The sequence below is a fragment of the Salminus brasiliensis genome, chromosome 12 (assembly GCF_030463535.1).
Source record: "Salminus brasiliensis chromosome 12, fSalBra1.hap2, whole genome shotgun sequence".
NCBI classification, from domain to species: domain Eukaryota; kingdom Metazoa; phylum Chordata; class Actinopteri; order Characiformes; family Bryconidae; genus Salminus; species Salminus brasiliensis.
Genome location: NC_132889.1, coordinates 1,303,175 through 1,315,411, shown reverse-complemented (window position 1 = coordinate 1,315,411; position 12,237 = coordinate 1,303,175). Strand labels below are relative to the sequence as shown.

Genomic DNA, 12,237 nt, shown 5'->3' with positions numbered 1-12,237 from the left:
ATTTAGAAGCTTTACTGAGCTTCACTGGTTCCAGCAGAACATGCTTTTGGAGATCCTCTCACGGCCCCACAGCAACGCCGTCCAATTCAGCACCAATTCTGACCGCATTCTGCTTCCTGTTCACGGTAATCTCACCGATTCTGGAGGCAGCTCCTTCTGTAGATGTTCCAACACCGTAGAGGCCTATGCTCTGCTTCTGCCGTAAACTGCGGCCGTAAACAGTGGTTTGGCCTCTCCCGCCGGGCTGCTGAGACTCGTGGTGCCGCCTGGGGGAAGCTGTTTGGATAAAGGGTGGCACAGCTGGAGCGGCTCTGATCCAAACCAAACAAACCATTCCTGTTTAAACACATCATTACACGATGCCCCCACAGCCACCCAGTCCTGAGACCCAGATTCTGGAATGGTTTGAATTCCTGAATCTGGGCCGATGGAGAGTGAAAGTCGGTTCTGCTGGTCTTCGTGTTAACATCCAGAATGTGGGGGGATGCTGGGGTCCAATACTCCCTCATTAACCCTGAGGACCTTCTATAGCAGCTTCAATAATTGGTGAAATACACCCTGCAAACAGGACACACCACAAGGGGGCGCTGCGGATAACTCTTACTCAACTGAACACCTGGTGAACATCCCAAAAGTGTGCTTTGGTTAAACACAAAAGGGGAGGAGCTACTCACAACTGGAAAAACAATTACAGACTAAGACTCAACAGTGTTGCTGTGATATAGCTGTTGGTTGCTAAGGTGCTGCTACGGTATACGGTTGATCCGAGGTATGGCTCATCCAATACGTTCAGCTAATGGAGCAGTGTCCACAAACTTTTGTCAAAACATTTTAAGGCTGCTGAAGATGTCTTTATTCACCTTGTGGTTCTTCTGTTGGGCTGAACTTTCTAGGACGTCCTGACCCGGCCATGTTGGACTCCACCCTTCTTTCTGAAGGCCTCAGAGAGCTCTCTGGCTGGATCTGGCCATGATGGTGATCTTCTTCACCCCTCACTTCAACCATCAATCCAGAGCAGATCAGACTAAACGCCTGAGGTTTAAATAAGACTCCAGACTCCTCCAGAATAATCCTCTCCAATCATGATCTGATCATCTGCAGCTGATCTTCTGCACCTTTGGACCTACACACACACACTTACACCTAAGCAGATGGTAAGTTCAGGTAAAGAACCGACAAACAGAGGAATAGCCTTTCATTTTATTCAATAAGCTCATCATAAATTATCGCACATAAAATATTCTTTCCCCCCCCAGAGTTACAAAGTGGATCGCGACGTCTGTTGGCAGCCTTGTTTCTCGTTTGTCTAATAATTCCCCAAGAAAACAAAAGGAGCTGTTGTTTGGGAGGAAGAGGATTATCCTAGCTTCATAAACAGCACAAATCCAGGCAGCCTGGAAGGGGAGGGGTGTGGTTGGAACCATGGGCATGTGTATGGGTGTCTGTCTGGGGTGAGGTGGGGTGGGTATGAGGGTTATGAGGGTTACGCCACTGCCTTGGTCAACCTCTTCGCAGCTACAGACGAGAGACGGCTGACCTAATAGCACTCTCAGCTACGACACGCTCCCGATACACGTCATCAAATAAAGAGAGGGAGCTGGATGAGGGGAGGGGAGATGAGTAAGTGAAACTAAGTGTGGGTGTAACGAAGGTAGTCGGTATATCGTCACGGTCACGCAAAAACCTCAAATATCCAGTATGTCGATTTTCTCTTTTGGACATAATGAGAATCTGGTGGATGGTCTTTACACCGTTTCCACACTTCAGGATGAATGGACCAATAGAAATGCTCCAAAAAGATCTGACCAAAATTCCCAGCTCAGCCCATTCCACTCCACTCCACCTAAGCTATGACACTACCTCCGCCATGCTTGACAGATGAGCTTGTATGTTCTGCTCTGTCGTGTCCTCAGGTTGTTAAAAGTCCATTATGAATGGACCAATAGGAATGCTCCAAATTGACATGGAATATATATATATATATATATATATATATATATTAAATCCAAAAAGATCTGTCCAAGATTCCCAGCCTATTCCACTTAATCTAAGCAATGACACTACCTCCGCCATGCTTGACAGATGAGCTTGTATGTTCTGCTCTGTCATTTCCTCAAGTTGTCAGATGATTCCATGACGAATGGACCAATAGGAACGATTTAGAATGATATGGAATTAAATGTTTACATCCAAAAATATCCATCCAAGATTTTCAGCCCTTTCCACTCCATTCAACCTAAGCTATGATACTACCTCCGCCAAGCTTGACAGATGAGCTTGTGTGTTTTGCCCGGTGGGGTCATCAAGTTCCACGAATCTCAGAATTCCACGAGAAATTGGACCAACAGGAATGCTCCAAACTGACATGGACTTATATAATAAGATACTGATTCCATTAAAAGTTAAGCAGGTTTCTTGTGCTTCTTCTGTGGCGTCGCCAATTTGGAGGCGTCTCAAGGTTTTTGCGTGACTGCGATGCTATGTGGGCATGGTGCTGTATCGTTGTGTGGCAGTGTTTAAAAAAAAAAAAACCCAAAAGAACGAAAGTAAATAGTGTTAGCGATGGCTGTGTGCGATACATGGTTAGTGCACTTACACATAATGAAGCCAAGACTGGTATTAAAAGAAAAGGGGGAAAAAAAGGGGGTTTGGACACAAGTGGTAGAACAGTGGCTAAGACAGGGCTAAGCTTGGGCGATGGACTCAGAACAAGTCCAGTGTGTGTGTGTGTGTGTGTGTGTGTGTGTGTCTATCTGCACTTCATATATAGTCTAGAGCGTCCGTTAACACTTTGATTCTGATTACTATCCCGCTCCGTTTCTCCTCAGCTTCTGTTCTCTTGTTCATTCATTATTTTGCTTCATCGTTTTCCTCAATGGTACTGACCCCTCCCTCTCAGGCCACCACAAGCTGTGATTGGCCGATGGGAGGTGGGAGGGGTGTGTCTCTGTCACGCCGTGATCCAAACGGACAGCGTCCTGCTAAAAGTGGATCCATCCGTGGTGCCGGAACCAGTCGTGAAGCGTCGGGCTCGGTGTGGACGTGGCTCTATTTGGACATCTGCTGCTGGATGTGGAGCAGGAACTCGTAGTAGGAGAACGCCGACTCGGAGCGGTCCTCCACCAGGTGCTGGAAGAAGTTGCTCTTGGAGGAGGGGTCATCTCTGAAGAGAGAGAGAGGGCGAGAGAGGGGAAGTGTAAACATACAACCTGTTCAAGCATGTGTACAAATACAAAAGAGTCTACAGCCGAGAGAGCCCGGCGACAGTGAGAATGGCAGCGCGAGAGCACATGGTCGTATGGTCACTTACAGTGACCATACGACCATGTGCTCTCGCGCTGCCATTCTCACTGTCGCCGGGCTCTCTCGGCAGCAAGAATGAGATTGACAGTGTGAGAGCAACAGTGAGAGAGAGAGAAAGCGTATAAGCTACCGTGAAAAGAGCAGTGCGAGAGCTACGGTGACAAAGAGAGAGGGAGAGCGACAGCGACAATGGCAGAGAATGGCCGAGAGCGGGAAAGATCGACATTGAGAACGGCAGACCAACAGTGAGAATGGCAGTGCGAGAGCGAATATAACAGCGCGAGAGCAACAGTGAGATCTAAGCATGAGCGGCACAGTGACTGTGAGAGTTAGCGCGACAGCAAGAATGGCAGTGTGAGAGCAACAGCGACAGTACGGCAGCGAGAACAACAGAGCGAGAGCGAGACAGACAGCGCGACAGTTAGAGTTAGTGAGACAGTTAGAGAGTGAGAGAGGCGTACTTCAGCACGTAGAGGGCAGCCGGAAACGCTCTGGACTCCTGCAGCCAGGACACAAACGCTCTGCTCCTCTCTGAGGACGCCGTCTCCAGCTGTGGAAACTCCGTCTGCAAACAAACACACACACACACACACACACACACACACACACACACACACACACAAACACACACACAAACACACACACACAGTTCATGTCTGTAGATGATGTCTCAGTGGGCTGCAGCTTGCTGGTCGTGGTCGGGGGAGGTATGCGTTTGGTTTGGGGGAACAGGGCTGGGTTCTCTAAACTAGGGGCTGGTTGGCATTCCGGTCAGATCAGAACTTCTATATGGAGAGGAGAACATTACACCCCCAATCCCGACTCCTCCGTCCTACACTCCTCCTTTCCGATTCAACACTGACAAACAGCAGCGTCTCCCACATCCATCTAATTTCACTGTGATCCGATCACTCAATCCACATTCAGAGGCGGTCAGAGACGGACCTCCACCACATGGATGAGTTTTCTGTGTCCGGATACAGTCTCTACCCAATCTGCACACACACAGACTCACCATGCTGAGGGGTATGGAAGCGTAGTTGGGGCAGCCCAGGACGTCCCGTATGAAGGACTCATTACAGCACTTCCCCACCCACAGATACATCACCTGCAGGACAAGAGGAACATGCGCAGGTGAGCCAGGCTTACGGACAACATGAGAACATATGAGAACCCCGCTGTGGAACCCTCAGTGTTCCTCTACTCCACCCAGAGTCTCCCGGAGCTGGACCTCGTTAATGGGAAACCACCAGTTACAGAAAGTAAAGCGTACAGCCGGAGCCACGGACTGCAAATATCATGTAATTAATGCCCTCAAGCCATTGATCAGGTATTGGGACATCCCTGCTGGGACTTGGAGCTGCGTGTCTTTCAGATATTTTTTTTTTTATCTGAATGAAATGCTTAGATTTTTTATATCATTTCCCAAATAATAACATTTATTTATTATTATTATTATTCATTTTTAAATATTATTATTGTTATTGGAATATCTAGACCAAGTTCAAATGAATAGAGTTGAGTGTTCTGGAGCAGGCTAGGGAAATTCTGTACTTTTATGGTGCTCAAAGAAATACTTTAGTATCACAGAACTAAAAATGTGTGATTCAATAACAATAATAATATTAAAAATATAATAATAATAATAATAATAATAAATACGTTTGATTATTCAGGAAGTGATATAAAAATCAACATATTTCATTCAAATAAAAAAATATCTAAAAGATACGCAGCTCCAAGCCCTGGCAGGGATGTCCCAATCCTGATGAATGTTATAAAGGAGTGGGTATGAGGACACGCCTACTGGGTGCAGCTGTAAAGTGGGGTAGACTGAGATGCATAGAACTACACAGAGGGGCACTAACGCTGCCACAGTCCATGAGGAAGGCTCCCTCTCTGGTGAGTTTCTCAGCTGTGAGCTGCAGCAGCGGAGGCTGGGGAATCACACGGTCGTTCAGGTGCAGCGCCCCCTACAGGAGAGACACAGTGAATGAACAGCTCAAACGACAGCAATCAGCAGATTACAGCCGGTTATACCTTAATATGAAGGACACAACTAAATACTGAATTTATGTGGATTAAAATGACAAAATACTCCTCAATAAAGCCCTAATGTTTATTTTTTCAACAGCTGATGTGACTTAATACTTAGTACTTTTTCAGGCAAAATAAATAAATATTAAAAATAAAACAGTGTAATGTCTGTATTGTCGTTTTCCACTCATGTAAAGTTGCACTCACATATTTTCAGTGTATTTTTAGTGCATATTTACTATTAATTCAGTATTAATTTTAAAGTCAGGGTTTTATTTTATTTCTAAATACAAATGTCAAAATCTGTATTTATCCTCCCAGTAATTTATATGCTACAGTTTCCTAAAATTAATACATATTACAAACATTTCTACACCTTATTAAATATATATATATATATATATATATATATATATATATATATATATATATATATATATATATATTTAATATATATTAAATACATCAGTAGGATCAATGCTAAACACTGTGTGTGTGTTGTACCTGTTCGGTCAGATTATCGATGCGGTACAGGTCAGAGTGGACCATGCGCATGACCTGTTTCAGAGGCTGGCTCTTAAACTCACACATGGCGAACACTCGCTCATCCAGCCGCGTGCTGACCCCCGTCCGCAGCGCTTTCTGTTTGGGACGACGTTTCAAGCGTTAGACAGGTTCCAAAAATCAGTCCTTTGGTACTTTCTGGATGGGGACTGTATGCCCTCTTGTGGCCTAGTAAGAATTGACACTTCACATTCATACAACTTGTCCAACCCAGACTCGCACACCAACAAGTGAGCGGAAACCTTGACCTGGGGCTGTTTAACAAATCCACAGGGTTTTCCCAGCTAGCCAGATAACTTCAGCCCAAATCAAGCCTGTCCAATCTGCTCTCCCCTTATTTTTCATCTTACTGGCAAATCGGTCAGCGAGGCCCTGCTTCTGATCAAAAACACGCTAGGCTGTGTTATCTACCAATAAGATCCCAGAAGAGTAAATAACCTTGTTTTCTGTGAATATAGCGCCCCCACCTGTTTGAGCAGTGCGAGTACGTATAGAGGGAAGAGCCGCAGAGCTGCGGGGGCGATGAGGCCTGCTGGCTGCAGGTTGGAGCCGTTGGAACGGAACGCCTCTAATGAATCCACCACTGCGTTCACCAGCGCGTCCCGAGCATCCGACAGACTGGAGGTGATGGAGCGGTCTATGGCTGAGAGAGAGAAAGAGAGAGAGGGGCATTAGGGGCTTCTGTAAGGAATTCTCTACGTGGGTGTAGCAGATCTTTTCCAGGGTTCGATTCCCTGGCTGGGCAAGCCCACCACTCTACACCCTCCACCAATATCAGTCCCTGGGTAAGACTCCTAACTCTTCTGTCTACTGCCTCATTCATGCGATTTACATGTAAAAGCCACGTATTAATAAATGCTGTGAATTAGAGACGGACCAATCAGTGTTTTTGGGACTGATTCTGATCATCAATCATCTTTCAGTATGACTGTGATAAGAAGAATCAGTCATGTGACAAAATGAACCAATCGCACAACCCCACACGAGCCAGTGGGAGCGAAACCCAGACCAACCAGACCAACCCAATTCAGAAGGACTACAGATCGGTTCTCTGGTCCACTCCCAGGCTCAAAAAAACATGTGTGTGTTAAGACACTCACCCATGTTGGCGAGCAAGCAGGTGATGGCTTGAACGTCGGCCCCAGCGAACACATCGCTGAGCTGGCTCACCACCGGCAAACACAGTGTGTGCACTCTGATTCGCCGTTTACCTGCCAATCACACAAACCAGCCAATCAGAAACATGTAAACATAAGGCGTGCTCAAACAAAGCCCTGTAAGGACTACGCCGAGAAAGAGCTGCTGGGCGCTCTCGGAGTAGTTTATTTAAGGTCTATACAGCAGCGGGATCAGGCGAGGTAGCCGTCATTCGCAGCACGTATACACGCACCTTTGCTGGATGTGTAGAGCAGAGCAGCCTGGAAGCATGCTAGGGATGTGTCTGCTAAGCTCTCGTCTATGGACATCTGCACGGCGAAGCCGGAATCCGGGTTCACGTTCGCCAGAGACAGCAGGTCAGTGGAGCGCACAAAGAAGTTGCCGTGGAACGTGTGGATCGACAACCCTGCCGACCAATCAGAGAGGAGAGGTTAAAAATGCATACATATTTACATCAATAATCAATTCCATTCATAAACAGAGTGATTATTTAATTTCCTATATCCACCATTTGTTATTGTACATCCAATAATAATAATAATAATAATAATAATAATAATAATAATAATGTGTAGATTTAAAGCTCCAGCCCCCCCAACACTGGTAAACAAAATTTGTTTACGACTTAAAACAGAGAATCTTTAGAGTTTACTGAGGTTCTGATATCTGGAACAGAGATACCAGCCCACATATACAGATACAAGCCCATGTGTATCCTCGTTTCTGTCAGAATGGGAGTGAACTAGGTCTTCCAGGCTGATACCTGACCAAACAACCTAAAACCGTCAGCCACAATAAAAGTCAGACTTGCTTTTCTGCTGACGGCATCGCCTCTGAAATGTGATTAGGTGGGATTTACTGCTGCCTCAACCGGTCAGACTGGGTTCGTTCAATTCTGGTGAATTTGCAGCTGTTCTAGAAGCTGTCACTACAGATACCCAGTAGACAAACACTAAAGTATAATAAAGAATCTCCAGGTTTGGGGGTGTTTCCACTACTATTTCCTGCCTAAATCTTCTGGAGGGGTTCAGTAATTCCTAACAGACTTAAATATGTGGTTTTTGATACTGTATGACTTCCTGTTATCTAGAACTTGGGCTAAACTTGGGCTAAAAACAGACATATAGACGCCTGCACCTGTATATTATGACAGTATGTGAAATCAGAGGCTGATATTAGAGACTGCTTAACTACTTGGTTCAGTTTGAGGGATCTAGGCATGTGTGTAGTGGGGTATAAGCTTCCATTACGTGCTAGTTGCATTAGCATTGTAGCTCCACTGGCCAAACTGGATGAAAGATGACCGGCTGATCCCGTGCTCTTCCTACCTTTAGTGCACCTGATCCTCATGACGGCCTCGAAGCCGATCTTCCTGGTGAGGTAGCGCTGCAGGTCCTTCTGTAGCTTCACCTTCTGAGCCTGGTTGTGGAGGTGGTGGAACGCCTGGTAGTAGAAGACGCTGCCAGCCGAGTACTTTGACATGCAAGCTACAGGAGAGGGAGCAGTCTGAGTTTATACAAATCCTCAAATCACTGCCTGAATAATTAGGTATTTATCTGCTGATTTTAGAAATGCACCAATCACTTAAGCCCTCATGCTTTTCATGTTGTTCAATAACTTTGGGACTATTCGCTGCAGAGTATCCATGTGAGTGCTTGGCACAAACAGTATAAACAGTTAGCAGGGACTTTTATTCTGAAAGGTAGCCAGCAAAGCAGACCTGGCCCTGTTATTCAATCTGTGGACCAACCAGATGTCTAGTGAACAAGCAACACGGTTGTGCACGTCAACAATGACTGAAAAACCTGCTGATGGGTCCAAAAACCAGCTCAGATAGCCATGTACCATCCAGATAGATCACCAGAGCTTGGTTTAGCTAAACACACCGGTAGGACAGGCTGCTCCTGAATTAGACACATACCTAAAGCCTTGCCTTGACTCAAAAGTGTACAATTTCATTCTCCACTTCCACTCCAGTCATAACTGAACTCAGATACTAGGTATCAGAAAGGCTTAGATTTCAGAGGGTTGTGTTATTCAACTGCATGTGTGTAGTTGGTGCATGCAGCTTGATGGAACTAGAGCTCCTCTCCTGAGAGCTGAGTGTCTGTGTGGGTGTCTCTGTACCTAAAGATGCCATATCTGAGTACTGGGAGCTCAGGAGGAACAGGTCCACCCCTATCTGCTGCCCGGAACAGTCCAGAGCCAGCTTCTTATAGAAGTCTGTAGCAGGTCCCAGGTGCTGAACACCCTAGAAATCAAACACACACAGAGGTGTGTTAATACATCACAAAGGAGAAGGAGGAAATGGAGAAAGGCAGGAAAAAGAAGATCAAGGAGGAGGAGGAGGAGAAGAAACAGGAGAAGCAGGAGTAGAAGTAGTACAATGAGCAGGAAGAGAAGGAGGAGAAGAAGGTGGAGGAGAAAAGGATAGACCGATGAGGGGGGTGGAGAATAAGAATGATTAGGAAGGACATAGATATGAAGAATGATGAGGAGATGAAGACCGAGGAAAAGACAGATGGGAAGAATGAGAAATAGTAGAAGGAGGACAAGAAAAAAGGAGGAGGACCAGGAGAAGGATTTAGAGGAGACAGAGAAAAATGAGGAGGAGCAGAAGGAAAATAATGATAATAATAATTTTGTGGACCTTGGTGCTGGACCTCTGGTTGGGGTCCTCTCGGGACTGGAGCATTCCTGCTCCTAGGGTGGGTAACTGGGTCTGGAACACAGACACACGCCCCCCGGTGGCTGACATCAGCTTATAAGCAGCCTGCAGCGCCGGCCCCAGGGCACTGTGGGTTTCCCGGGTGTTCATAAACATCCCTGGCAAAGCGTTCAGCAGGTCCTTCACCAACTGTGCACATAAACACACACACACACATGGGGTTAGTGATATACACAGAGACCCTGCCATATCATTAGAGCCACACACACACACACACACACACACACACACACACACACACACACACACACACACAGAGAGCTGGAAACCATTGCAAACAGCTGTGTGTGTACCTCCCGCTCTCTCTCGCTCTCTCTCGCACACACACACACACAAAGATAGAGAAGGATATCTGTACCTCCTGGCTCTCCTTGAGATTCACCAGCAAACTGTCAGGAGTGGGAATGAAGACGTCTGCGAGACACAATTCAAACATCAGGGTGGTTGATATGGTACACATCTAATCACAGTACGAACAGTGCCACGCTTACAGCTGCTTATCTGGACAGTGTGTGTATCTGCTCAGTAAAACACTGACATTAGAAAAAACACTAATAATAAACACTCCTACAGAAAGTGGTGGTGGTGGTTCTCCATCACTGTTTTCATCTTTAGAACATTTCCAAGACTCCAAGGAGTCTAGTACTATTTAGAGTTCTCCTTACATCAACACTTGGTTTGGTAAATCAGTGCCACCCATACTGCTGCTAACATGGCGTTAAAACACTGTGTGTAGATGTATTATCTTACATACACACACACTATATGTCCAAAGGTTTGTGGACACCCCTTCTAGTGAATGCATTCAACTACATTGTTACATCTTGATTGTCTAGTCCCTGTAGAGAAGAAGTACTGCCAAAAGAATAGGACTCTCTGGAGCAGATCAACATCATGACCCTATTGGCTCCATGCTGCCTAATAATGCCAAGCGTGGGCTAGAGGGGTATAAAGCCCCCCAGCATTCTAGTAGAAAGACAGAGACAGTTCCTCCAACAAAAGCAGGGCAGGAGAAACTCTTTATTACCCTTGATTTTAGAAGAAACAATGAATGAGCAGGTGTCCCAATACTTTTGTCCATATATGCAGAGTGGGTCATTACGGGAACAAAAGGAAGAGATCATTACCATTGATATCAGAGACAACCAGCATCTGGGGCTGGGAGAGACCCTCCTGCAGGTTATAGAAGTGGATGGTGCTGTCAAACGTCAGAAACCCGATCCGAGTCCGAGCATCCCCCGGCAACCTGAGTGAGAGCGGGAATTTGTGGTTGTATTAATCAATATTGGCAAACTACAATTATACAGCAGTATTACTGATAATCATAATATTGGTCTCACTTCTCCAGGTTTTCCAGCAGCGACTGGCACAACACATTCAGGTAGCCCGTCTCCACGGCATTGTGGGATACATCCAACACAAACAGGTAGACCGCAGGCTGAGGGGGTCGCAGCTACAGAGAAGAAAGGACACCCAGATTTATTCAGCACAGCGTCAGACGGCACACCAGGCGTTCCATGAACCCATCAGTTCTACCTAATTGGAGCACAAGACCTGCCTGATGTTCTGGAGATGTTCTGACCCAGTCATCTAGAACATCACAGGTTGGTTCTTCTCCAAGTTCCTCATCCATCAACATAGTGGTTTTAATGTTATGGCTGATTGGTGCAGATCACATATGCAGTCAATGGTTCCAACTCACCATGTAGTCTGAGGAGGCGATAAACTCGACAGTGGAATTCTGCACCTCTGGTCTCTTATGGGGTTCTCCGTAGGAACGTGTGACGGGGTTGTACATGAACTCATCAGGAACTGGCAAGGATGGAAAGAGACAGGAGAAACATCAGGATCCCACGCTAAGCACACACACACTGCCCGTGACCGCGATGCACTGCCCTGGAGGTGGGGAGTTCTCCCCAGTCAAACACTGCAAATGTATCTCATTAAGGCTTCGCTAATGATCTGAGGAGCCGACTCAGGTGTGCTTAATGAGGTAGAGCTCTGAGCTCTGCAGCGATGAGGCCCCAGAGGCCGCAGTCTGACACCCGGCCCGGCCTATGGGGACCCGGCAGCGCCGAGCAGCGGTCAACACAGCATGAGCCATTGAATTAGAGGAGGGTGGCTCCCGTCCTTCAGCTCACCGTCATTGACGCGGTAGCAGAGGTTACACTTCCACCGGCGCTGGTCCAGGAACGACACAAACGGGTTGATGTAGGTCCGACACGAACGGCAGCGGACTATCGTATTGGAGGTGATGACTGGTAACTGCTGCAGAGAGAGAGAGAGAGAAAGAAAACAATTATGGAAAATATATAGACAGATTGAAAAATAGTATGTGAGAGAGAGAGAAACAAAGAGGTAGAAAGAGACAGAGATAATGAGAAAATTGGGAGAGAGAGAGATAGAAAGAGACATAGACAGAAAAAGAGATTGAGCGAGAAAGTGTG

The 12,237-nt window shown here is 46.3% G+C and overlaps 1 protein-coding gene across 3 annotated transcripts in view; it reads right to left on the bottom strand.

Annotated features, from left to right (window-relative positions):
• Nucleotides 1-1,182: 1,182 nt before the first annotated feature.
• The window catches only part of sec24b (SEC24 homolog B, COPII coat complex component), a 28,771-nt gene continuing 17,716 nt past the window's right edge, over nucleotides 1,183-12,237 (bottom strand). For all 3 annotated transcript variants that reach the window (XM_072693105.1, XM_072693106.1, XM_072693107.1), the window contains 16 exons: nucleotides 11,932-12,058; nucleotides 11,493-11,602; nucleotides 11,131-11,243; nucleotides 10,918-11,036; nucleotides 10,149-10,204; nucleotides 9,713-9,919; nucleotides 9,190-9,313; nucleotides 8,391-8,549; nucleotides 7,295-7,468; nucleotides 7,005-7,115; nucleotides 6,372-6,547; nucleotides 5,845-5,982; nucleotides 5,172-5,276; nucleotides 4,319-4,411; nucleotides 3,765-3,868; nucleotides 1,183-3,163 (listed from right to left, as the gene is read on the bottom strand). In XM_072693105.1, coding sequence (XP_072549206.1) covers nucleotides 3,049-3,163; nucleotides 3,765-3,868; nucleotides 4,319-4,411; nucleotides 5,172-5,276; nucleotides 5,845-5,982; nucleotides 6,372-6,547; nucleotides 7,005-7,115; nucleotides 7,295-7,468; nucleotides 8,391-8,549; nucleotides 9,190-9,313; nucleotides 9,713-9,919; nucleotides 10,149-10,204; nucleotides 10,918-11,036; nucleotides 11,131-11,243; nucleotides 11,493-11,602; nucleotides 11,932-12,058 — 2,031 coding nt within the window. In that variant the 3' untranslated portion in view covers nucleotides 1,183-3,048. The remainder of the gene's footprint in view (nucleotides 3,164-3,764; nucleotides 3,869-4,318; nucleotides 4,412-5,171; nucleotides 5,277-5,844; nucleotides 5,983-6,371; nucleotides 6,548-7,004; nucleotides 7,116-7,294; nucleotides 7,469-8,390; nucleotides 8,550-9,189; nucleotides 9,314-9,712; nucleotides 9,920-10,148; nucleotides 10,205-10,917; nucleotides 11,037-11,130; nucleotides 11,244-11,492; nucleotides 11,603-11,931; nucleotides 12,059-12,237) is intronic.